The 23,501-nt window shown below is 36.9% G+C and overlaps 2 protein-coding genes across 5 annotated transcripts in view; both read right to left on the bottom strand.

Annotated features, from left to right (window-relative positions):
- The window catches only part of slc5a6a (solute carrier family 5 member 6a), a 37,709-nt gene extending 27,551 nt beyond the window's left edge, over window positions 1–10,158 (bottom strand). The window contains exons 1-2 of one of the 4 annotated variants that reach the window (XM_017434122.3): window positions 9,272–9,467; window positions 3,672–3,784 (exon numbers count right to left, since the gene is read on the bottom strand). The gene's annotated coding sequence lies outside the window, so the exon portion shown is untranslated. Of the gene's footprint in view, window positions 1–3,671; window positions 3,785–9,259; window positions 9,468–10,046 lie in introns of those variants that run through there. The other 3 variants (XM_025010071.1, XM_025010070.2, XM_017434123.3) reach the window with 3 other exon arrangements.
- Window positions 10,159–12,373: 2,215 nt separating this feature from the next.
- On the bottom strand, window positions 12,374–18,174 carry rpl7l1 (ribosomal protein L7-like 1). Its single transcript, XM_017434108.3, has 6 exons — window positions 18,025–18,174; window positions 17,464–17,572; window positions 17,110–17,273; window positions 15,322–15,459; window positions 15,124–15,233; window positions 12,374–13,097 (listed from the first exon to the last, which is right to left on the bottom strand). Exons 1-6 carry the CDS (start codon window positions 18,036–18,038, stop codon window positions 12,889–12,891), a joined length of 744 nt encoding a protein of 247 aa, XP_017289597.1. The 5' UTR covers window positions 18,039–18,174; the 3' UTR covers window positions 12,374–12,888.
- Between the last annotated feature and the right edge of the window lie 5,327 nt (window positions 18,175–23,501).

Raw genomic sequence — 23,501 nt, 5'->3', positions numbered from 1 at the left:
CTCAGGGCCTTTAAACAACAAAATGCCTCTGTTTTGCACTTTTTTAAAAAGTAGCATCCACATTTATTTTTAGGGATATAGTATACATTTTTTATATTTTTGTTGACATTTAGTTTTATTTACTAAAGTTATTTGACATTTCTCTTAGTTTTATTTCTTTTATCACAACTAACTATACAGGCAGCTACATGTTTTTGTTCAGTAATCTATGCAATTCCAGACGGTGGTGGTGGGGGGTGTGGGGTTCCAAGAAGACTGATTAATCGATTAATTGAGAAAATAATCGCCCGATTAATTGATTATTGAAATTATCATTAGTTGCAGCCCTAATGCAATGCATGCAATAGTTACCGCTTAAGTTTTAAGCAAAGATGATGTGCAATGATAGTGGTCAGAATATGTCTTGGGGATTACTGTCAGCTACTACCACACCAAATTTTAGCTCAATATCTGTGAAAAAGCTTTAGTCATTTTTGTGTCTTAAGGTCAATTGGTTGAGGTGGCCGTCTTGAGTTGGTTTGACTACAAAATTTAAACAACTGTAAATGTACATCCAGTGATTACTTTGATAGTTAAAATCTGTCCAGTGGTTCATGAACCACTCCAATAGTTAATGGCAATGTTTTAAAAAAGGTTCTTGCTTGATCAATGAGTGCTTATAGTATGTGTTGAGGATGAGTCTCAGCTACTACCACACCAAATCTGAGCTCAATAGCTGTAAAATTGACTGAGTTATAGCCAGTTTTGTGTTTGCTAAGATCACTTAGCTGTAGCAGCTATCTTGAATGGGACTGATTTTAGAAGTTAATCGGTTGTAGATGTACATTCAATGATTACTTTAATAGTTTCATTCAAATTTGTCCAGAGGTTCATGAGATATTTGGATAATGGTACAAACAAACAAACATACACAAATGCAAAATCATTATCCCTCTGCCTTTCGCAGCAGGCAATAATTAGAAAATATTTCACAGCTGACTGAACTTGTTTTACTTCGTATATAAAGTGCAGTATATATTAGTAACTTGAAAACAACCTGTGTGATCATTTTGATTTTCCCTGAACAGAGTTTCACATTAAAATTTCTTTAAAAGTTTGAAATAAAAGCAAGTATGAAAAGCTCATTCTGAGGTAAAGCCTTTCATTTAATAAATTATGACTAATCTCTCTTCACCAACAGTCAGACCTCAAAGTGTCTCAGCACCGCAGCGCTGACCTTTACAGCACAAGCATTCAACCCGTTCAGATTTATTACATTTACTACAGTGTCCAAAGAAACCGGGCATTCCTGTCCTAAGTGACAAAATACAACATGGCACCTCTGTATATGTAAACACTCATAACTTCAACAAGGTAATATTTTGGACTTTGGGTCTATGTGCTATGTCGTACTGTCTATTACTGGAAACTTTACTTCAGTTCCAGATGCTTCAGCAGGAACAGTGTGTAGGCTGGCAGCAAAAAGCAGCGGTGTTCAATACAAAAAGGAACATGGCTCACGGCAAGCAATTTGCTTTTGCACTAGTTGGCCAAGGCCCATTTTACAAGAGCTGTGCCTTTCAACTACACAAAAGTACAAAACGTGAAAAGTCCTTCAGAAAGCGTATAAGTGGTCCACACAGGTTTACATGAGGTTACATAAACCTGCTACACATCACACTCACACTGAGATTTTGTAATCAGCCTCATTTTATACCATGACCTTCATTTTTATTTTGTCTACAATAATAAACAAAACAAAAGAAGACAGTCAGCTTGTGTGAAGGTCTTATAGTTAGTGCGTGCGTGTGTCTCTGGCTGTGGTGGTGATACTGTTGGGATGAGTATCAAAAAAAAGATCACAAGGAGGTCAGGGATACAGTTGCCTGGCAACACAGGAACAATGATTGTAGATTACAAGAGTTAGCCTTTGCTGGTGGCATTAACCCTCCACTGCATCTAATGTGAAACTGCTGAAAAAAAGCAAACCTGCTGCTTGATGTTGGACTGAGAGTGAGTGCAGGAAGGCTGAATGAGGCCGGTGCTTTAGAAAAGCTCTTTGAGCAAGTTCAAAGCAAAGCACACATTTACAATCAACCACAGCAGACAATGAGAGGCTAAACACAGCACATATGACACATGTAGTCTCAAACAGAAAAGCAGGGAGCAAAAAGCAAGTAGGAGAAATGGCTCTTTTGCATCAGCTGGTGCTTTTTTAGACCTAAAAAACAAGAGCTCCATTTGATTTGAGTTTCACAAGCTTAGTTTAATAAATTCAATAAACAATAAACTTGCCATATAATCTACTCTATTATATATTAAAACACTGAAGGCCAAGGGCAACTTAATGCACATAACATTTTCTACATCCTGAAGAAATGAAAGAAAAAACAGGTGCTGCACAAACATGTAACATGAATTAAAACATCAAGTGTGGGGTTTGAACAGACAACTATCAGATTTCAAGTCCAATACTCTACTAACCAAGCTAGCTAGGCAACACCACTCATTGCTAAGAAACCTTTGTTTAACATTATTTAAAGATGAAAAGCCTAACATTTCTTTAAAGAATGCATATCGCCCATGAGATATTTTGCTAACCCAGAGACAGCATCGACTCTAACAGTTAACGCTGAGTTGTAGGCATTTTTAGGTTTCCTAAAACTTTCAGAATAAATGAGCAGGATATTGTACCATCCAATATCAGCTCCAAGCTCTAGAAGACCATAAGAGAATATTGTTTCTTCAACATCTGCCTTTTCTTCCTATTTTTCTAGCTTAGAAATCACTTCTTGGCAGCAGCTTCCACTGAGACCAATTCTGACTTCAGTAAAATGTAGAGTGAATCCCTCAGATCCTGTGTCAGGTCTTTGCAGGAATACTTTTAACTGTATCTTAAAGGCAATCCTTTTTAATAATGATCATCTTTAATCTTTTAGACCTCTCATCTATTTTTGTGCTACACTTGTCCAGTCTTTTCAAATATTTTAAATGACATATTCTCATTAGGTCAAAATATGCCAAGTTTTCAGATTTTAGCAATCAACTTAACAAAAACTGTGGTAAATGAACTCAACTGGAATAAAACTGAATAAAATGAGTTGCCAATGTACAATTAAAACTAACTCTTACACGACCCTCAAAAGCCAGAAAAACTATTTCTAAACAAAACTTTAAAAGAGACTATCCTGGCTTCTTAGGAGAAAACATTAAGGAATGAAGGGTCACAGAATGCTTTTGGACATTGTTATATATAAAATTAAAGTGTGCACATTGTATACTTATATACAAGTACAGCTGGTTGACATATCTGGAACAACGATTGTATTCAACAGCCCTGAAGGCTCAATAATGTGAGTAATCATTAAACCATCAACTGCAGCCTGGCCACTTTTGTAACAATATACTGGGAGTCAGAAACAGAGAAACTGAAGACATCACGGTTTGTTTTTGTAAGCTACAAAAATAAAGAGCACCGTGACGCACCTAATACTAAATCACAACCACTGATTAAGATGCTGTTATTGCTTATAAAAGGGTCTTGCAAACCACAAAATGTAATTGCTGTTTAACTATCGGCAGCACACACTGACTAATGTGACCCTGAACGTTATACAAGTCTTTTGAGATAATTGGTAACATAAACAGCATATGATACAAGAAGAGAGAGAAGCTTTGTGTCTAATCATTACCCTGCAAAGTTTCTCAGTGGCAGAAGGGCAGCTTCACTTCTTCGAGATCAGATGTGTCGAACTCCTCCATGTGCTCTAGATGTTTTGAGAAACTTTGCACAAAACTCCAGAATCTATTTAGACAGGTGGAAATGTGTCAGTAAATCCACAGGTTTTTCCATAAATAATACAGTTTCCTTGAAAAGTGCAACCAGTTAAGCAAAAAGCTTTTTGGCACATGCCAATCTATGTTTTTTGCACATTAAAATAATTAACAACATTGTACAATTTACCCTGAAGCGAAGATGTTTTAACACTATTGGTGAAGGGGTGTGCCATATTGTCTCGTTTACGGTAACACTGGTGGATTTTTTGACACCGGTGAAAAAATTATGATTGCGATATCATATGATGACATAATTTAACTGAGCCTGACCTGTGCCGCGCGAGGTGCTATGTGGTCCACACTTCTTACCAGCTGTTGGCTGTAATGCTTACTATAGTTGTTTGCCAACCGCAATTAAAACAAAGAAGAAGAAGAAGAAGTGCGAGGCGTTGTGAGCGCGACCTGAACAAACAAACATCGTGGATTATAACACGGAAATACCTCCCAAGTGTCCCAACTTATTTCCGAAAAAAGGAGCCACTTCTGTTGTTTGGAATTATTTTGGTTTTAAACTAGAAGATGTGGATCAGACCACCCACCATATTTTGCAAGTCATGCAAGCATGTTGTGTCAGGTAAGGGTGGAAACGCATCAAATCTGTTCATAAAAAGTAAAATAAATAAATAAACTGTTTTGAAGTTACATATTTATTTGGGCAAATCCAATAAAAAAAATAAAATAAAAAGCAGAAAATGTGGAATATCTTCTGTGATATTGTTATTTGGGTATTTAAAAAATATATATATTGTAATATCATTTTTTGGCAATATCACCCACCCCTTTATTGGTGCATTCCGTTTCTTTTCCTGTCAGTCAGGTTCTACTCTGTCCTGACAGCAGAGGTTGGCCTACAATTAGGCACAGGTAGACAGTTTCCTTGGGCCTCATAATGTTGTTTTTCCTTCAGGTGATCCTTTCTGCAGGGAGGCCCACAATGAGTGAACTCGCTGAATGCCCTTCCTGCTGCAACCTGGGCTCAAACCTGCAGCCTCAGGATTACAAGACCGCAACACTGACCACCGAGCGCTATATTAGGGACATCATGAATAATAAACTTACAGCACAAGTTTCAGTTTTTCATTTGTGCTGTTAAACTACTATTAAATGTGTTTTAAAAAGGTATAGTTCAAAACGGTCTCAAAATACTAAACAGATCCCCTTCCTATGAGTACACTGAACTGTTCCAAAATCTTGTCTTACTGATTTAACCAAACAAACAGAGGTATCGGCAAAGCTCCTCTGCTGATACTTGGAAAAGAAGGAAAGTGGAAAGTTTTTGATAAAACTACCAAAGATAAAAGACTTTTTTCACCTCAGTCACTAACAATAAAAACTTTAATAAGGAGCTAAAAGAAGATGCTGCTTTTAAAAGTACTCAAATTAGCACTCCTAATGCAAACTCAACAAATCTACCTGTAACAGGTGCTGTGCAGAAGAAAGTACTCCTACAGGGAATGCACCCCGTCATGTAGTATGGCAAGCCAACTCAGTATATAACAGCCAGTCAGGCTCTTAAAAACAGATGTCTATAATTAAATTTTTTCAAGTCAAAAAGAATTATCATCTGTCTAGGACACACCATTAATCCTATCCACAGTGAATGTATGTACAACCAAATGTCATTCTACCTGAAACAAATGACTTCACTTTTCCACATTCTTGTGTATTGGGCTTTCAGCTCCACATATTTATAAATACATTATTCCATTATAATGAACTTTGTGAATGTCTGAAAGGTATCTCACATTTCATTTGTTTGATCATTCACAAGCTAGTTCTTTATTCCTTTAATGCTTTTATTGTGAAACACTGTGATATTTATCTTGAAAGGTGCTATATAAAAAAAAATTTGACTAACCATGTGGTTATTAGTAAACACAAGTTTCACTTAAGAAAAACAAGTACAACTATTTGTAATATTTTGACATAATGTCGCTGGGAATATCTATTATTCATATTATGACTAATTAAAGAAAACTCGCTGATGTTAATAGTTGGAATAATGACTAACAATTAGGGATGTGCATTTTAAGCAAAAAACATACTTTGAATTCATCTCGTAATTATCCAATTTATCTCTGAATATTTAACCCACCACCACCCGTTTCTTCTTTCTACAAACTGAAGACCAACTTACAGCGATTCTCATATCGTGGGCTTCTTTCATGTTTTACTCATGCATGGCTAATTAATACAGCACAAATGTTAGCACAATAAACTGTTTAAAAAGCAGAGAAAGCATCTTAATGAGCATCAGCTGGTGCTTTATGATATAGTACTGCTGTCTGTTTCACTTTTTTGACTGAAAAATGATCGTGTCAACACAATTCAAAGTTACTTTACTCATCCCGAGTCCTGCCCCTGAAAACCCCTCAAACAGAGATGTGTCCTGCTGCTAATCCTGCGAGCTAGAGGTCTGTATATTCCTTAATTTTTACCGGTCCGATGGTTCAACATAGAGGTGGATGTATGAAATCTGTCAGTAAAGTCGACTTTACAACTTAGAATCCTTTCAAAATAAACCATGATGGCAGAAACAGACACTGGGACACTACGTGTTGTTCTTTTGTTGGAGGGGGCAGTAGGTGTTCTGTTGAAAAGAGCATAAAGACTAGACAAGCACTGATAGGAAAGGGTGGCAGTGTAAAAAGAAATACCTGTTGCACTAATTATTCAAATTTGACCATTTTAACTAGACTTTAAATATTTGAAAATCACTGCCCATAACTACTAAGAACAATGTACCCAGGGCAGTAGTGACTCAGGAGATAAGGGTTCGACCTGTAACCAGAGGGTTGCCGGTTCGAGCCCCCGCTCTCTCTGTTTCAGGCGTTGACACTTCACCTGCCTTGCCTACTGGTGGTGAGGGTTCACAGGGTTCGGAGGCGCCAGTGTAAAGGCAGCCTTACTTCTGTCAGTCTGTCCCAGCTGTGGCTACAATGTAGCTTACAGCCATCAGTGGGTGGATGAATGCAGACCCTTTACTAATGTAACTTTAACTGCCTACAAAGATACTTTGGATACCAATGAAGAACTTCATAGAATACTACTTTAACATAAATGTAAAATGAAAATTAAGAAATTAATACATTCACAATATTAAAATGTATTTGCAGATATCTAAAGCACCAAGCCTAGCCAAGAGCCCAAACCACTAATAGGAAAGTGACATAATTTGTCTAAAGATAAATTACAACTAAGATACCTGAAATGTCAATTCTGCTTAGAAAGTACATTTTAGATAAGTAAAGGTTGAAAATCTGAACTGAAGGGCCCCATCCTTGTGCTTCCCCTTGGACCTGAAAATGACTAAATCCGCCTCTGGATAAATTAGCTCTAGCGTAAAGGTGATTACAGAGAGAAAATGTAGCTTTAACTAAAGGCAGAGCTTATACAGATAATTTAAAATGTCAACCATCACAGCAACACCAGATATAACCCTCTAATGCAGCTGTTGTTTTATGTTGGTGCCAACAGTGTGAATAAAAACAAAAAATAAATAAATAATAAAACTGCAAGCAGTTATCAACAGGTTGGTAAGAATGTCTATGTTTTTATTTATTAACCACAAGAGGGCGCTCAAATTTAAGGGATATTTCTTGGGGTTTGTAGTTAGGCTATTTGTCAACAGAGTACCAAATTTCAAGTCGTTCGGCCAAACAGAGTCCGAGTTGCTACTGCTAGCTTCAGTTACGAACTTTGTAGATCGCAATGACATGCTTGAATATAGAGGCACAAATTTTGACATATTCTAAACAAATTAAATTATAAGGTAGAGGCACCATCAGTGGTGTTTTTAGGATTAAACCTTGGGCCTAAATAGCTAACATTCATAGACAGCACCCTGGTTTATAAGTAACTTGGAGTTATACTACCTGTAATTTAGGACATGTTGTACCAGTTCTCTACCTTAGCTGGGTTTTTATTGAATGTAAATTGTGGTGAATCAAAGAAACCATTTTAGAAAGGAAGAATTTGACCTAGCTTTAGGATTTTTGTTAGTAGTTTATTTGAAGGATAACAGAAACAGTTTACAAATAATATAAAAATCTGTTTCCTAAGGCAGATACATTCTGTAAAATTTAAGAAAAATTAATCTGAATTTCTGCTTCTGTCAGAAAAAAACTGTTCTTAAACTCAAAGAAACTGTTTATTATGGAGCCAAAAAAAATAGCTTCTTTTCTTATTTACATGAATGACTTTTTAAAATTTTATACTTGAATCAAAATGTTCAAAGCACTCCTGAGGCTTCATGGTCGCAATTTCTAACATTTCAAAAAGGGAACTAATACGGGGTGATTTTCTGACATCTTAGACAAATAATAAGCTCCTAAAAGCATTTTTTAACATTAATTATGCTGAATTTCTGCAATCATTTGATCAAAATTGATTCTCTAAATATGCCCCTTCTTTCACAAACCTGTTTTGTTTTACTATCAGTTTTGCAGCCCCTCATTTCACTTTTCAAAACTGTTTTAAGTTGGCCTGCCAAATACAATAAATACAATATTTTACAGCAGTCTGTTGTTCTCCACTGAGCATGTGAGTGTTTCATGCAATCTTTACTATTAAACACGTTCTGTAGAGAAAAAGGTTTTAACTTGAAGTGTTTAAAATATAACGAGTGTCATTCTGGACTTTTCTGGGACTCATCTTTGGTCCTGTTATCAGTACTAATATTACAGTTATTAATAACTGAATACATAAAGTAAAACTATACTTGTTTATAGAGTTTAGTTTATATAATATTACATATTACAGGTATTTTCAGAAAAATAGAACAATTTACTAATTAATGATACTCCTGTGATTAATTGCTATGATTTCTTTATTATTAATGATGCACATTTAAACAGCCCAGAGGTTTATGTTTACGATCAGCACAGATATGAAAAAGAGGAGGCTTTTATATTTACTAACTTGTCTTCCTGGCACCTGCAGATATTTTCTAGCTTTCTAGCCCTAGAATTTTTTTTTTTTTGTCCACACACAGAAGTAAACTATCAGACTGGCAGCTGCAGTGAGCTGCATGTAAGATTTGATGGACATTTTAATGTGCATTAAATGCTTTGATTTTGACTAAGGGGGGAGAAGTCCATGCCTTGCAGCAGCTGTTTAATTAGCCCTCACACGCTCCGTCATTCATTTCAGCTAGGAACATCGTGGACATGTCAACCCGGCTTCCGTCGGCTGTCTGGCCGGCTTTTCTGTTATCACTGAAGGTGTATCAAACAGGCAGAACCTGAAGAAGAGCAAGGAGAACACAAGCGGACTGAACCTGTGTAATTATCAACCACATGGTGTTTCTCAATCTTCCGAACTTCTTTCTGCTCCCGCGTGTACCAGCCGGTGAAACAGACAACCTTCCAGACCACAAGAACAGCATAACAAAGGCTATTTCCTCCGTTCTCCCGTCACATTATCAATAAAAAGCAGCTCGTACCTGGACACTTACCTTCGACCTCTTTCCTCCGAAACACTGCCGGACGGTGTATCGCGTGCGCGTGTAAGATTCAGAGACCGCCCATTCTCCTTGACACCAGAAAGGCTGCTGCCTTCAGGGACGCCTCGTAAAATACAGATAGATCACGAAGAATAACCGTTTTGTTGGGTTCAGTTCTTTATGCACAGTAGGCTGTGCTTTTATGATTTGAAAAAGCTAAAAAAAAAAAAAAAAAAAAGAATTACAAAATTCTTAAACAATAAACGCCAAAAATGGCTGTGTGTGTTTTTTAAATCAATGAGTCAGGAAGGAGGTAGCTCACATTAAACAGTCAAGTTTTAAGACAGTAACCTTTGGTGAAGGCGTGACTGTAAAAGAAGCGCTATTAGCTCTGCTTCACAGTTTTACCCTCTCCTGACAGGTTTTACAAATCCGCATCGCAATCACGGGCATATTTCCGATGTTCATGCAACACGACACGTGCTGCATTCACGGCCTGAAATGCATTCAGTTAATACATTTATTTTTGTCAACACGTTCTCTGTCCAGAAGGGGACAAGTAAAGTGACACGAGCTGCGTGATATTAAAAATGTCCTAATTGTAGGTTGTGTTTGTGTTGTAGTAAGGGACAAAGTTTCAAAAATACCCTCAGTGTTGACATCACGCCGGTCTGCAAACATCAGGCTGCTGTCACCATGGTGATTAATTACCACAGCTGTGGGTTTCACATTTAGCGCCATTATGCCTCACTACAACAGGGACAAACCTCATAATGTTGTGTCTTACCTGCTCCTAAGCAAGAGTGAATACATTTTTATCAGGAACGCCCTTCATCACATTCCAGTGGCAAAAAAACAAAAACCCAGAGAACACATCAGGACCATTCGTCCTCCTCGGCTCCCAGTGCGCATCCTGAAAGCGCAGCTTCATCCCTCTCCCTCCTCCAGGCTGGTGACTCACGTCTCACCAAATGAATCCTGACAGCAGTGTATCAGAACATGTATGTACAGGGGGGTTTCCCAGCTGTAAATAAACAGATTTATTGCTCGACGCCGAAGGTGAAAAGGGCGATGTTTTTGCTCGTTTGCCTGTCGTGTTAGCAAAATAGTTCATGAGTCATGGGATGGATTTGAATGAAACTTTCAAACAGTATATTTGGATTTACATCTACAGTATATTGAGGTCTGCAATCAACCCTATTCAAGATGGCCGCCACAACTAAGTGACTTTAGAAAAGCCCAAAATGGTTATACAGTATAACCATTTTTGGCTTTTCTAAAGTCACTTAGTTGTGACAGAAGTATAACTTATACTTCTGTCAGTGTTAGTTATTGAGCTCAACTTTGGTGTGGTAGTAGCTGGGAGGCACTCAGTACACATTGCACAACGTCATGCTTAAAACTTTAGTTGGCATCAATCCTCTCTGTTAGCAAAATATCTATTGAACCTGTGCACGGAAACTCTCAATGTAACCACCAGGGTCCTCACCTTTCCAAGGGCCAAATTAAAGCACTTTTTAAATGAATTTTCAAGACTTTCCAGAACCACACAACACATCTTGTGTCCTGTCCAGCTGTGTGGCTCAGAATTGTCATCTGAATGTCAGGGTAAGGCCCAACAGATTGGCTTTCACCATGATGTTCCCCTTGGTATATGAAACTTGATTAGAAATTGCTTTGGGTTTATTTCAGTTGTAATGGACACAAAGATGAGGAAGAAGAAAGAGAACGGGGAAGAGAGATGGAGGAAAAGGTTTGAAGAGAAAAACCATAGAGATAAAACAAGTCAACACCCTTGAACTCTGCCACAGGACCTTCAGAAAGAGAAAACAAAACAAAGAATCCACAACAACACATATCTTAACACAAGCTACATATGGTTTACACATACTCCAACAATACATAGTTAATTTTGTTTCTAATGTATTTTAGCCACCTATAGTTACAAATTACAAAACGTGTTAGGATAATCTGCATTAAAACCACCTGGGGAGTTGATTTTTATCACTCCATGCTGAGATCTGTATCTATCCTAAGTCACATTAGCACTGATGTTAAATAACTCAGAAAGTGTATTTTTAGTTTATTTTTCACATAAGTTGAATGCAGTGAGAGCATCTTTAGTTTCATGGGAGTTGGAAGGAAGTCCAGCGATGTCTTCGGTTTATTTGGTCCAGTTTTTCTTCTCGTTTCTTTTTGGATTATTACAGTAGACACTGGATGGTTTTGACTTCAGCACTGCTCAAACTCAGAAGGAGTCAGCTCCTTTCATAGACTTCAGTGAGACTAAACAATACTAATCAGAGTACTGCGGGTACACAAAATGCCTACAAGTCGGCAGGTTTGGACAGCAATGTCTGACGAAACAAATTCAGGTAGTTTCAAGGACTTCATTCAAAAGTTTGAACCATGAATCATTGGATGTCCATTTACAAGTGATGAAGTTTTGGAATCAACCCAAATCAAGATGGCCACCAGTTATTCAACATTAGAAAACATGTAAATGGCTACAACTCTGTCAGTTTTAGTTATTGAGCTAAAATTTGGTGTGTTAGTTTGATACTTTGAGCACTAATCTTACAAGAGCTTACATGAGATATCATTTACAAGGTTCAACAACTCCGTCCCACCTCATCCTAAATTGATATTAGTTTAAAATGGTAGACTTAATGCATTCCTTCAAGGAATAACAGGCCTTTAATAATGATGTTTTATGCTTTTTGTGAAAAGTACAAGAACGTGTCAAAGGAGAATTGTTATTGTAGACAAAGTTTATCTTATCTCATGGTTCTTCATGATCTCCAAGAAAAGCCTTGAGTGAAGACAATCACACAACCTGCAGATCTGTAGAAGAGCTGACGGATCACTTCAACAATCCACGTGCAATGAATAAAACATCTACACCAGTTCTACTACAGATTTGGTTTGAGTCTCCCTTGGTTAAAGAAATATCTGTCGACCATCTGACCAACAGCAGCTCTAAAGGAAAGTTTGGTTTGGGACAATTCCCACTCCGTTTACACACGGGTGTGTTCGGAACCATTACTACAGCTTCTAAATCAACATGTTGTAGTCAACGTATCTCAAACACAAAAGCCCACTGAATAAATCCCAAAAGCTTAATTTGATTTTATTATAAAACAAGTTGTTCTACAGTGTATCACACTGACTTCTGAACTGGAAACTTCTTTTAAGCCTTTAGACCTTATAACACAAAACTTCAAATAGTAAAATTTGTCTTAAATTGGATCCTGAACGGAGAACAATATTTTAAATTATTCTTTATTGTTCTTGCATCTTGCATGTTGCAAGTATTAACTCCTCTGACAACCAGAGGAATGTACCTGCTTGTAGAAGATTTACATTTTCACCAAAAGGCCCTGCTGCCACAGTCCATGTTTGGGGGCACTTTATAACTTAGAGCAAAACCTGACATGAACAAAGTAAGACCCCAATCTAAAACTTAAGGTGGTCTCCTGTGCTGCTCCAAGTGTAACCAGAGAACAGGGGTACAGGAGGACTTTAATTAAACTTAACTGGGTAAAACCCAGTAAAATCCTTGCATTTGTTCCCCAACAAATAGTCCCTTTAAATTGGGGATTGAGTGTCTGTGTTCTGAGTGTTTCTGCTCAGTTCAGCAGCCTGATGATTGAGTTGATTTCTGTCCCACGGAACCCAGGGTTTCCCAGGTCTTTCAGGAGCCCGGCTTTGTCTCTGGCGGCGTGACGAGGTACAGATAGCTTGAAAGGCAACAGGAAGTTGTTGGCGGCCCGGAAGCTCTTGCCAACAGAGTAGATTTCATGGATCAGGTCCTCCAAACAGATGATGCCGTGTTTACCTGAAAAACGAGGAGGAGGATGTCAGGATGGTGGTGCAGAGTTGTAGGCAGAGATATCACAAAGACACTGAACTTTATTCTGAAGTGAAGGAAACCGTGGGTCTGCTATGTGGAAAAAGAGAAACAAAAACAAATAGAAGCTGAACTACTGCACTACTCTGATCAGTAGTAAACACAGGTATTACTCATCCTGTAATGGGTTTAAATCTATAAAAAAGAAAATATTTTATGCTCTTAATAATTTTCACTTCTCTTTAATTTGTGTTAAGTGAATGCGTTAATATGAGCACTGTGTTCAATAATGTGTTTTTAATTGGGTTGGGTGGTAACCATCTTTCAATACTGTTAAGTGTCCTGAAATTATACTACTGTTGTTTTTACAAGATGTAAGAAAACAACTTAGTTTAGCTTATTTTATCTAAATGACTGCCAGCTTTCCTTTTACATATTGATCTTGCAATAAATAAGACAATATTATTGTTTAACGCTCTGGGGTCTAGGGTGAAACTGGACGTTTTTGGACAATTTTAAATTTCCTTCATATTTCACCCTAAAAGTGGTTAAACCTGCCATGTTTGGGGTCATTTCTTTCAGCACAACCTCCCAAGTGTGATTTTCAAGTCATTTTTTACTTTTGACCTACTGTATTAACACAACAGACCTAAAACCACACAAAAACATAAAATCCGAGTGTTAGTTTTTTTACTGCAAAAACCACAAACATACTTAATGAAATGTTTTTACAACTTAGAATGCAAATATAATCAGTAATATTTGTAAACAAGTGAACAGATTGAGCAAACAACAAAGTTATATAGACTTTCTCCATTAATATGCTGACAATTTCTTAGGCGTTTTTTAGACCAAACAATCAGGAGTTCTAAGAATTGCCATAAATCCTTTGTACCACTCATATAAACAGTTTCTGTCCAAAACAAGGCAGAGGGGCACATCACATTCTTAGTTTTGGTCATTCGCTCTGGAGCGGGCGTCGACCTTAAAGGGTTAAGTGATTGATTTTCTTTTCTTTTTCCACTCCCCCCTAGGAATGGAAAATGGTATTTATTATCTTTTAGCATCGACAGAGTTAGAAATTTGAGTATTATGACAACCATATCCCGCAGTCCTCCTTTTAAGCAGTAGGTGTCAGACAGACAAATAAAACAGCTACATCTAAGAAATGAAAGCAGAAGAAGAGTGTACAGGACAGTCTTGTAAACAAGTGCTCCTTTTCCACTGGCTCTATTTCAGAAGCCCACTCAGCTCTATAAAAAATGCATCGCGTTTCCACCGGCCAGTTTGGTCGGTAGCAGAGGTAGTGCAAGTTTTGGTCGCGCTACCGAAACTTGGCGTCATTTCTGGAGACAACGAAAGCGCTATGGACAACTTTGGCTCTGTGTTGTTGTTGTTTTTTAAACTTATGGGGATTCTCCTGAGACTTCAGGAAGAGAGGCACAATGGAAGAAATGCTCTGGATGCTGCGATTGTTGCGTGGAGTAGGACAGCTGTTATCCGCCGGGGATTTCAGGCTTTACAGCGCCTTCAGCTGGGGGACAGACGGCAGAAACACTGCAGGGTAAGCTAACGCTGTTGTTTATATTCCTATTACTTTGCTACCTTCCCAAAACTGTCCATTGTTGTTTTCTTCGCTCTTCTTACGCTTCAATCTGACCACACCCACGACCAATGAATGAACAGGAGCTAAGCTTGTGCCACTCACGAAAACAGGGCCGGCCAGCTGGCCCTACTCTAAAGCAGGGACCAAAAAAGCAGGGACCGCCCTCGGAAAAATGCTGGTGGAAACGCTTGCAAAGCAAGCCGAGTAGAGTGGAGCCGGGATCTTTAGAGCTGGTGTAAAAGGGGCAATGCATAACTTCATAGTTTAAACCTTGCGCATGGCTAAATTAGAGTTTTTAAAACAACATAATTTAAGGAAATACTTTTGCTACTTTTGAACAACCATCTATGACTGGTCTAAAGTGCCTCAGGAGGCAGCGGATCGTTCAGACACTACAGTGGGACATACCCATGTGCTCCTCGATGAGGCTGTTGTTTGTGAGGGGAACTCTCTTGCGGTCCAGACGGGCCTGACCTCTCTTCAGAATGAGCTCACGGACCGACTTCAGGTTGGGAAATCTGTTATAAAAGGTTATCCAGTGTCTGTTACACTTTCAACAACGCAAAATTGAAATAATTTTACAGCACAAACGTCAGAATGCCTCACCCCCACGCCACATAGGGCTCCACCATCCTCATCATGGCCACAGAGGTCTTGTTAATTTTAACAAAAGAGCCACTGAAAATCTTCCTCAGCCTCATCATCTGGATCACCTTCATTACTTTGGGGCTGACGCCTTTAATCCTGACAAGAAAACAAGAAGATTAATTAAAACAACACCACCGAAAAGGTTTTGGTGTGAAATCTATAAAAGTAAGGTCTCAGAACCAAATACTTTTAAATCTTCCCATCATATTTTTTTTTAATTAGATGACTAGATAAATAAATTCCAAAAACAAACAGTTAATGTGTTGCTTTCAATCAAAAATTTTTTTTTAAAAAGATGATGATTTTAAATAAATTGTATAACACTTTAAATTTCAAAATGGCATTTACAGTATGATTGTGAAAGAAAACTACCAATACTAACAAGGCAGAAAAAATACAATCACAACAGAGACTAAGTGGTGAATATACAGTTATAATGTAAAGTTGCTGTGATGGAAAAAAACAACACGTCTTTCCTACAAACCGGTCACATCTTAGCACCAATTTTCTGCTGGACCAATCAATAAATTTGTTGTGAGCTCCATGATAGCTAGTGAGTTTTAATTTTATTCAATTTATTTAAGACAAAACAATAACAATAATCTGCTTCAACATAAATAAGTCATATGTCAAATTAGCAATAAAATAACATGAGCTGACAGTCTTTTATCTGTCTGCAATTTTTTTGTTTTAAATCACCAGTCATGTTAAAACAGACCAGAGCACCGCATAGAGCTGCCTTTTCAATCATTTCCAAGTTTTTAAACACGGTTTGAAATGCTGTTAATTAACATTTTCAGCTCCTATAATATCAGCAACTGTGTTTATAAATCTGCCTTGAATTGCAGTTTTCTCTCAGCCGTGTTTACAAAAGCTCATCAGAGAGCAGAAACGCTGAAAGTTGAGCATTCACAAAACAAACTGTTGTTAAAAAAGGTTTCTAAAATCGATGGGTGATTTAAGAACATCTGTTGGGGAGATAATGAGGTAAACGTTGAGATCTGTGAAGAGCAACTGAAGTCCACTGAACTGACCAGTGTTTGATAAATACTGTGACTGTATAAAAGCTTTGTCAACAATTTCAAGCAGCCATTTTAACTGTGGTGAAGAATTCTCTCAAAATTCCATGGAGATTTATGCTCAACATTTTGATAATAAATTTATAAAACTCATCAAGCCAGTTCTTTTGTCTCACTGTTTTTCTATGGCAGACGTCTTGAAATGAAGCAGAGAAAATCATAGTTAAACTCTACAAATACCTGCAAGAAAGAACTGAGGTGTTGCATGAAATAAAATCCTGCAGGGCGTTCATACAGATATCAGGTGGTTTACATATAGAAAACTATCAAAATGAAACTGATGAATTGTCACAAACATTCCCAGCTCTGTTTAGTGTTAGAGCTCCAGAGACTCCTCTGTCATTACGCAGCACTGTAACCCCTTCTTATCAATTCAAGACAGATTGTATTCTGACTACCAAAAACACATTTTATTGAAAAAAGTATTCACTCATCCATCCAAATCACTACGTTCAGGTGTTCCAATCACCTTCATATCCACAGTTGTATAAAGTCAAGAACCTAGGCATGCAGACTGCTTCTACAGACATTTATGAAAGAATGTGTCGCTCGGATTTAATCACCTTCCAAATTTCACACATACCTAACTTTGGGCTCTTCTTACTCTGTAAAAACGTCCACACCATTGACATTCAGCAAGTCTGGACATGTTGGATGGAAAACTCACTCTTTGATACGAACGGCGAATGCCAGCTTGTTCTTTGCAGGAGGCAGAGGCGGCGGCGGCCTGTGCTCGGCCCTCCGGAGACGGGTCTCATCACGGTGCTTCCTGTGGCTGTCTTTCAAAAAGTCCTCCAAACGTTTGAACTTTAAAGGTTTACCTTTTGAGACCTGTAAGAATTCAAAGGAACGGCGTCAGAAGTACAGTGGCACCAAGAATTCAATTAAATCGGATAAGTACACCAGATTGAACTGAAAGTGTTGCATCATGGGTAAATGCAAGCTCGTGTAGCTCTGATGCTCACTTATACCTGACAAGTCGCACTGCAGTAAAAAGTTGTGAAACATTATCATTTCTTACCTTTCTTTTTTCAAGCAGAGCAAGCTTGGCCTGTGTAGCTTTGACGGCCTGATAGGCCTTCCTCTTTTTCAGGAGATACTCTGGAACTAACTTGATCACCTTTTTAGACCTAGTATAACCGCACATAACCATAAAATTAGACAAGAAAGCTTTGGAAACTTAAACTACAGCTGTCAAAGTTAAATGTTAGATCTTTAAAACTGCAACTTACGCTGCATGCTTTTTGAATGCACACGTACCAGTTTTCGAGTTTTTTAAACCGCATTAAGACACAAAGATCTATCGCCATATAGCACCTAATTTTCAACAAAAACCTCCCAAACTTTCAGGTATTTACTACACATCACGCCAGTTGTGTTTAAGCTTTCTCTCGGTAACTCTAGGAACCCTCTCCATGTGAAATTCAAACTCACTATCGGGTGTTTTTAAACAATCAAACGAATAAATACAAATTTTATCTTATTTGTTAAAGTGTCCATTTAATGTTAAAAATCAAATAAGTAAAATTATACTTTACACAAAAGCTGATGGACTTAGATATAATTCAAAACAAATACATACTCCGATTCAGCCATGGTGAAGTCGTAGCTGTCGCTTAGTGATGACGTCGACTTTGAGAGTTCTTCTTCTTCTTCCTCTTCTTATGTCGTTTAATGGCGGTTGGCAAATAACTTGTGGTGTGCATTACCGCCACCTACTGGTATGGAGTGTGGTTTGAGATGGTTTAATTCTTATTATTTATTTCTGTATGTTTTACAGGAAACTCAAATTCTATTAAACACTTTTTTTTTTTTCAAAAATCCTATTATAATTTGCATATGTTTGCTCCCCAAGTTCCTTTGCAGTGTGTCTATTGTATTCAGTTTTTCCTTAATATTTTCAAACTGTCTTATCATAACTCTTCTGTCTTGTTCATATTTCTGACATTCCATTATAACGTGTTCTGCTGTTTCATTCTGTCCACAATAGTCACATTTCCCTGGGTTATGTTTGCATATTGTAAAAAGTGTGTAATTAAGTCCTGTATGTCCAAATCTAAGTCTTGTTATTACTCTTTCTTCTTCCAGCTCTCATTTCTCCTACCACCCTTTGAATCTTATAAACCACCTTCCTTTGTTGTCTCTCTCCCATCTCTTCTGCCATTCTTTCTTCAGCCTTTCTTTGGTTATGCTTCTTATTGCAGATTTACTTGTTTTAATTGTAAAATTTATGTTACTTTGTGTTGCCTTCTTCGCCATTTTATCTGCCTTCTCATTTCCTCTTACCCTTCTGTGTGTTGGTACCCAAAGAAATACTACAGTTAATCCCATCCTTTGTATTCTGAATAATGTGTGACTTATTTCTGCTTTAAAATGTCTGCTCTGCTGTCTGAGTGACTGTTTTTTAAACTGAATAATACTCAACTTGCATCGGAACATATTATTGTTTTTAATGGTTTTACTTCTTCCACCCACTGTATAGCTAATAGCTAATACTTTTCTTAGAAATTCTGGTACTATAAACACAACTCCTATTTTCTCTCTTGTTTTTGATGCATCTGTATACATTTAAATGTACTGATAATAATTGTTTATGTATTCTTATACTGTATGTAAATTGATAATACACTGATCTTTTTTCCTTTCCAATAATTTAAAGTCAACTGTAGCTTCTGGTAAAATCCAGGGTGGTATTATTGACAATGGTTGATTTGGATTTATTGTTGTATTATGTACATGCCCCGCCTCTCGCACAGTGACTGCTGGAGATAGGCACCAGCTCCCTGCGACCCTGAATGGAGAAGCAGGTAAAGAAAATGGATGGATGGATTATGTATATGACATTCCTGATGAGTTGGATGATCTGGTTTATTGCTTTGGAAATTCAGCCAGTAGTTTAATATGATTTGTGTTCTTCTCAGGTCTAAGGGTGGTTCTCCCATTTCCACTTCTAATGCTGTTGTTGGAGTGGTTTTGAAAGCTCCTGTGTAAATTCTTAGTGCCTGATGTTGAATGATGTGTAATTTTCTTAAATGTATTTTTGCGGCTGTCCCATAAACTAAACTTCCATAATCTTTGATCTGATTAACATATTTTCCATATAGCCCCATCATCTGCAAATAAAGAACAACCCATCCCACCTCCAATGTCATTAATTATATCATTTATCATGATAGAGAATAGTATTGGACTAACAATACACCGTTGAGGTGTTCCATTTTCTACCTGATACTTTCTGGACAGTTTTTGACCTATTTCCACCTGTATTGTTCTGTTTAATAAATTTTTTTCTATCCATTTAAACATTTTCCCATAAATTCCTATTAGTTGTAATTTAATTAATAAATCTTCTACCCACAACATATCGTACGCTTTCTCAATATAAAAAAATACTGCCACCACACTTTCTTTATTTACCTGTGCTCTCCTGACTTCGTGCTCTAGACATATTGTTGGATCGTTAGTATTTATCCCTTTTCGAAACCCATTTTGATACATGGATAAAAAATCTTTACTGTTTAAATAATATACTATTCTATCATTAATCATTTTTTTCCATTATTTTGCAAATATTTGATGTTAATGCTATTGGTCGATAGTTTTCTGGTTTTGTGTTGTCTTTTCCATGTTTGGCTATTGGTAATATTACTGATTCTTTCCAGCTCTGTGGTAGCTCCCCTTCCTCCCAGACTTTATTATAAAACTCTAACATTATATTTTTAGATGATTCACTGAGATGATCTATCATTGTATACAAAATCCCATCTTGACCAGGTGCTGTATTTCTGGTTTTCCTGAGTGCTTGATTTAGTTCTTTTTTTGTAAATGGTTCATTTAATAAGTTATTTGTTTGTTCAATATTCTCTAGTAAATTATTATATTTAAGTTTTATTAATGCCCTGCTTTTCCTTCCCTCTTCACTAATGTTTCTTGAGCTTTGAATTTAACTAAATGTTTTGCTAGTATTTCAGCTTTTTCCTCATTTTTTGTTATATTTGTGTTTTCAATATTTAATACTGTATTTCCATATTCTTTTTTAATACCATTCATTCTTTTAATTACTTTCCAAATGATTTTAATCTTTGTTTCTTTCCCAACAGTGTTACAGAAGTTCCTCCATTATTCTCTTTTTGGTTTTTAACAACCTTTCTTACCATAGCTTGTTTTCTTTTATATTCAATAAGGTTTTGATAGACTGGATTACTTTTAAGAATTTTAAATGCTTTATTTCTTAATTGTATTACTTCCCTACATTCACTTGTCCACCATGGTACCATTTTCTTATTGTTCTGTCTTCTTCCTTTCTTTATTGAATGTTCTGCTGCTTCTAATATAGTTTTACAAATATCACTGTTTATGTTATTTATATTCTTTGTCATATCAACCTTTTCTAGGTTACTCAAATATCTAAATTTAATCCAGTCTGCCTTATTAAAGTTCCATTTTTCATTTATTATTTTATTACTTATATCTAATGTTACTCTGACTCTGATTGTAATAGAATAATGGTCACTGCCAATTGTTATATTTTTATTAATGTCCCACTCACAAACACCAGCCAGTGAGTTTGATACTTATGTTAGATCAATTACTGATTCTGTTCCTGTTCTTACATTAAATCCTGTTCCCCTCCCATCATTAATACATACAAAATTTTTATTTTCTGTAATTTCTTCAATAACTTGTCCATTTTTATCATCACTTTTCTCCCAAACTGTGCTATTTGCATTAAAATCCCCACACTAAATTACCTTCCCCTCCAGCACTCAGCTGGTTCAAATCCTACCTAAACAACAGGAACTTTTTTGTATCAATAGGCAACTTCTCTTCAGAGCGAACAGAAGTCACATGTGGAGTACCCCAAGGTTCAATCCTGGGACCCCTTCTATTTAATATCTACATGGTCCCACTAGCCCAGATTATAACTGTCATAACGAGGGGAGACAGAGGCAATCCCAGAACGCAGAATCATCTTAAAAAGGAAACTAATTTATTAACTAAAACAAACAGATAAACAAAAGAGCTGACGTGGCAGCAAAAAACAACTAATAACGAAGACCGAACAAAGGAACTGGGCATGGCAGGGTAGGGCAAGGAGCAGAACATGAAAACACAACAACAACAACAATGATCCAGCGGGGTGGTGGAGAAAATGACCAGGTTATATGCACAGGGGATAATTATGGGAAGTGGGCACAGGTGAGTGATTACAATGACTTACAGGTGGAGATGGGCGTAGCAGATAATCAGGGGCAAAAGAGTGACTGGGGAGGAGTGAATAGTGACAGCAAACAGGAACACAGAAACAAACAGAAAACCAGAAACAAAACAGAAGCTTACACAAATACCAATAACCATGACAATAACAAGTAATAACATTAGTTACCATAACTACGCAGATGATACACAGCTCAATATTCAGTCACCAGGTGACTCTGAACCTATTCAATCACTAAATAGATGCTTAGAACAAATCAATGTGTGGATGTGCCAAAACTTTCTCCAGCTGAACAGAAACAAGACTGAAATTATTATCTTTGGACCTAAAGAGGAACGATCAAGAGTCAGCGCGCAGCTTCAGGTATTACAGCTAAAAACTAGTGATCAGGCCCGAAACCTGCAGTAATGAACTCAGACCTGAAGCTTAAGGGACACATAAAAAAAGTTACAAAGTTGGCTTTCTACCACCTGAAGAACATCTCCAGAATTAAAGGACTAATGTCCCAACAAGACCCAGAGAAAATTATGCACACATTTATCTTTAGTCATCTCGATTACTGTAACAGTGTCTTCACAGGTCTGCCAAAAATTCAATCAGACAGCTGCAGCAGCTGCTCATGTTCTCACTAAGACCAGAAAAATAGAGCACATCACCAAGGTTTTAAAGTCTCTACACTGGCTCCCTGTAGCTCAGAGAATAGACTTTAAAATACTTCAATTAGTTTATAAATCACTGAACAGTCTAGCACTACAATACATTAAAGACTTACTATCGTTGTATCAACCCTCCATAACAATCAGGTCTTCTGGTTCTGGTCTACTTTGTATCCCCAGAACCAGAACCAAGCATGGAGAAGCAGCTTTCAGTTTCTATGCAATTATTTTTGGTGGAATACATAGGCTTTTGGAATTGTGCATTCATCTATTTGTTTGTTTACAAAATGTGTTCTTTAAATATTATGTACATTTACAATTTTCCCTTTTACTTTGGCTCAGTTGATTTACTCCTGTGCAGCACAGTATTATTTACTTTTTGTACAAATAGTGTCAGTTCCACACTTAGCAAATGGTGAAGATAAGTTGTCTGTGGCTGTAATAAAGAGTAAAACCAACAAACTACTACAGTTGTAAATATATCATTTTGTAACTGTTGTTTGAGGATTGGATAATCTTGTTTTTAAAACAAGTTTGAAGTTTGAGGGCATTTTTATTAGGCATACTGGGCTTCGAGGTAAAACAAAAGTCATGAAATGCATATAACTGGGTGTATTTGTAAGGTATCTGTCCTTATGAATGAAGAATTTCCCAATGATGATGATTTTAGAAGAAAGTCATTGCTGAAAGTATCCATAGTAAGGCAGTATAATATGCCTCTGTCAGAAAACATTTTAAGTCTGGGAATTTTAGTCTATAAAGCTTCAACATGCTGAGTTAGTTCACCAGCATCACAGAAAACACAATTTGTTGTTTCTTTACCAAATTCTTTTAAAATAAAGTCACCGGATGGATAAATGAAGCCTAGGTGTAAATTCAAACTAGAAGACTTCATCTCACCTAAATCAATAATGCCCATTTTATACTATATATTTTATAATACAGACCTGGCAATATGAAACCATTGACAGAGGATTTTATCCTGTTTATTTTAAGAGTACCATTCATGAAATCAAAATCTATAGTTTGAAGTTCTCCATCCTTGTAGCGTATGGTCATATGTGTTTTCTTAATGTAGTGTATTTTTTTCTTCCAAATATAGTCAAAATGAATTTACATTTTTTTATACCTTTATTAGAGATGGATAGGGAGTAAGCTGGATAAATACATCTAGATAATGTGACA

This window comes from Kryptolebias marmoratus, linkage group LG19 (assembly GCF_001649575.2).
Source record: "Kryptolebias marmoratus isolate JLee-2015 linkage group LG19, ASM164957v2, whole genome shotgun sequence".
Taxonomy (NCBI): Eukaryota; Metazoa; Chordata; class Actinopteri; order Cyprinodontiformes; family Rivulidae; genus Kryptolebias; species Kryptolebias marmoratus.
This window is presented reverse-complemented; position numbering and strand designations above follow the sequence as displayed.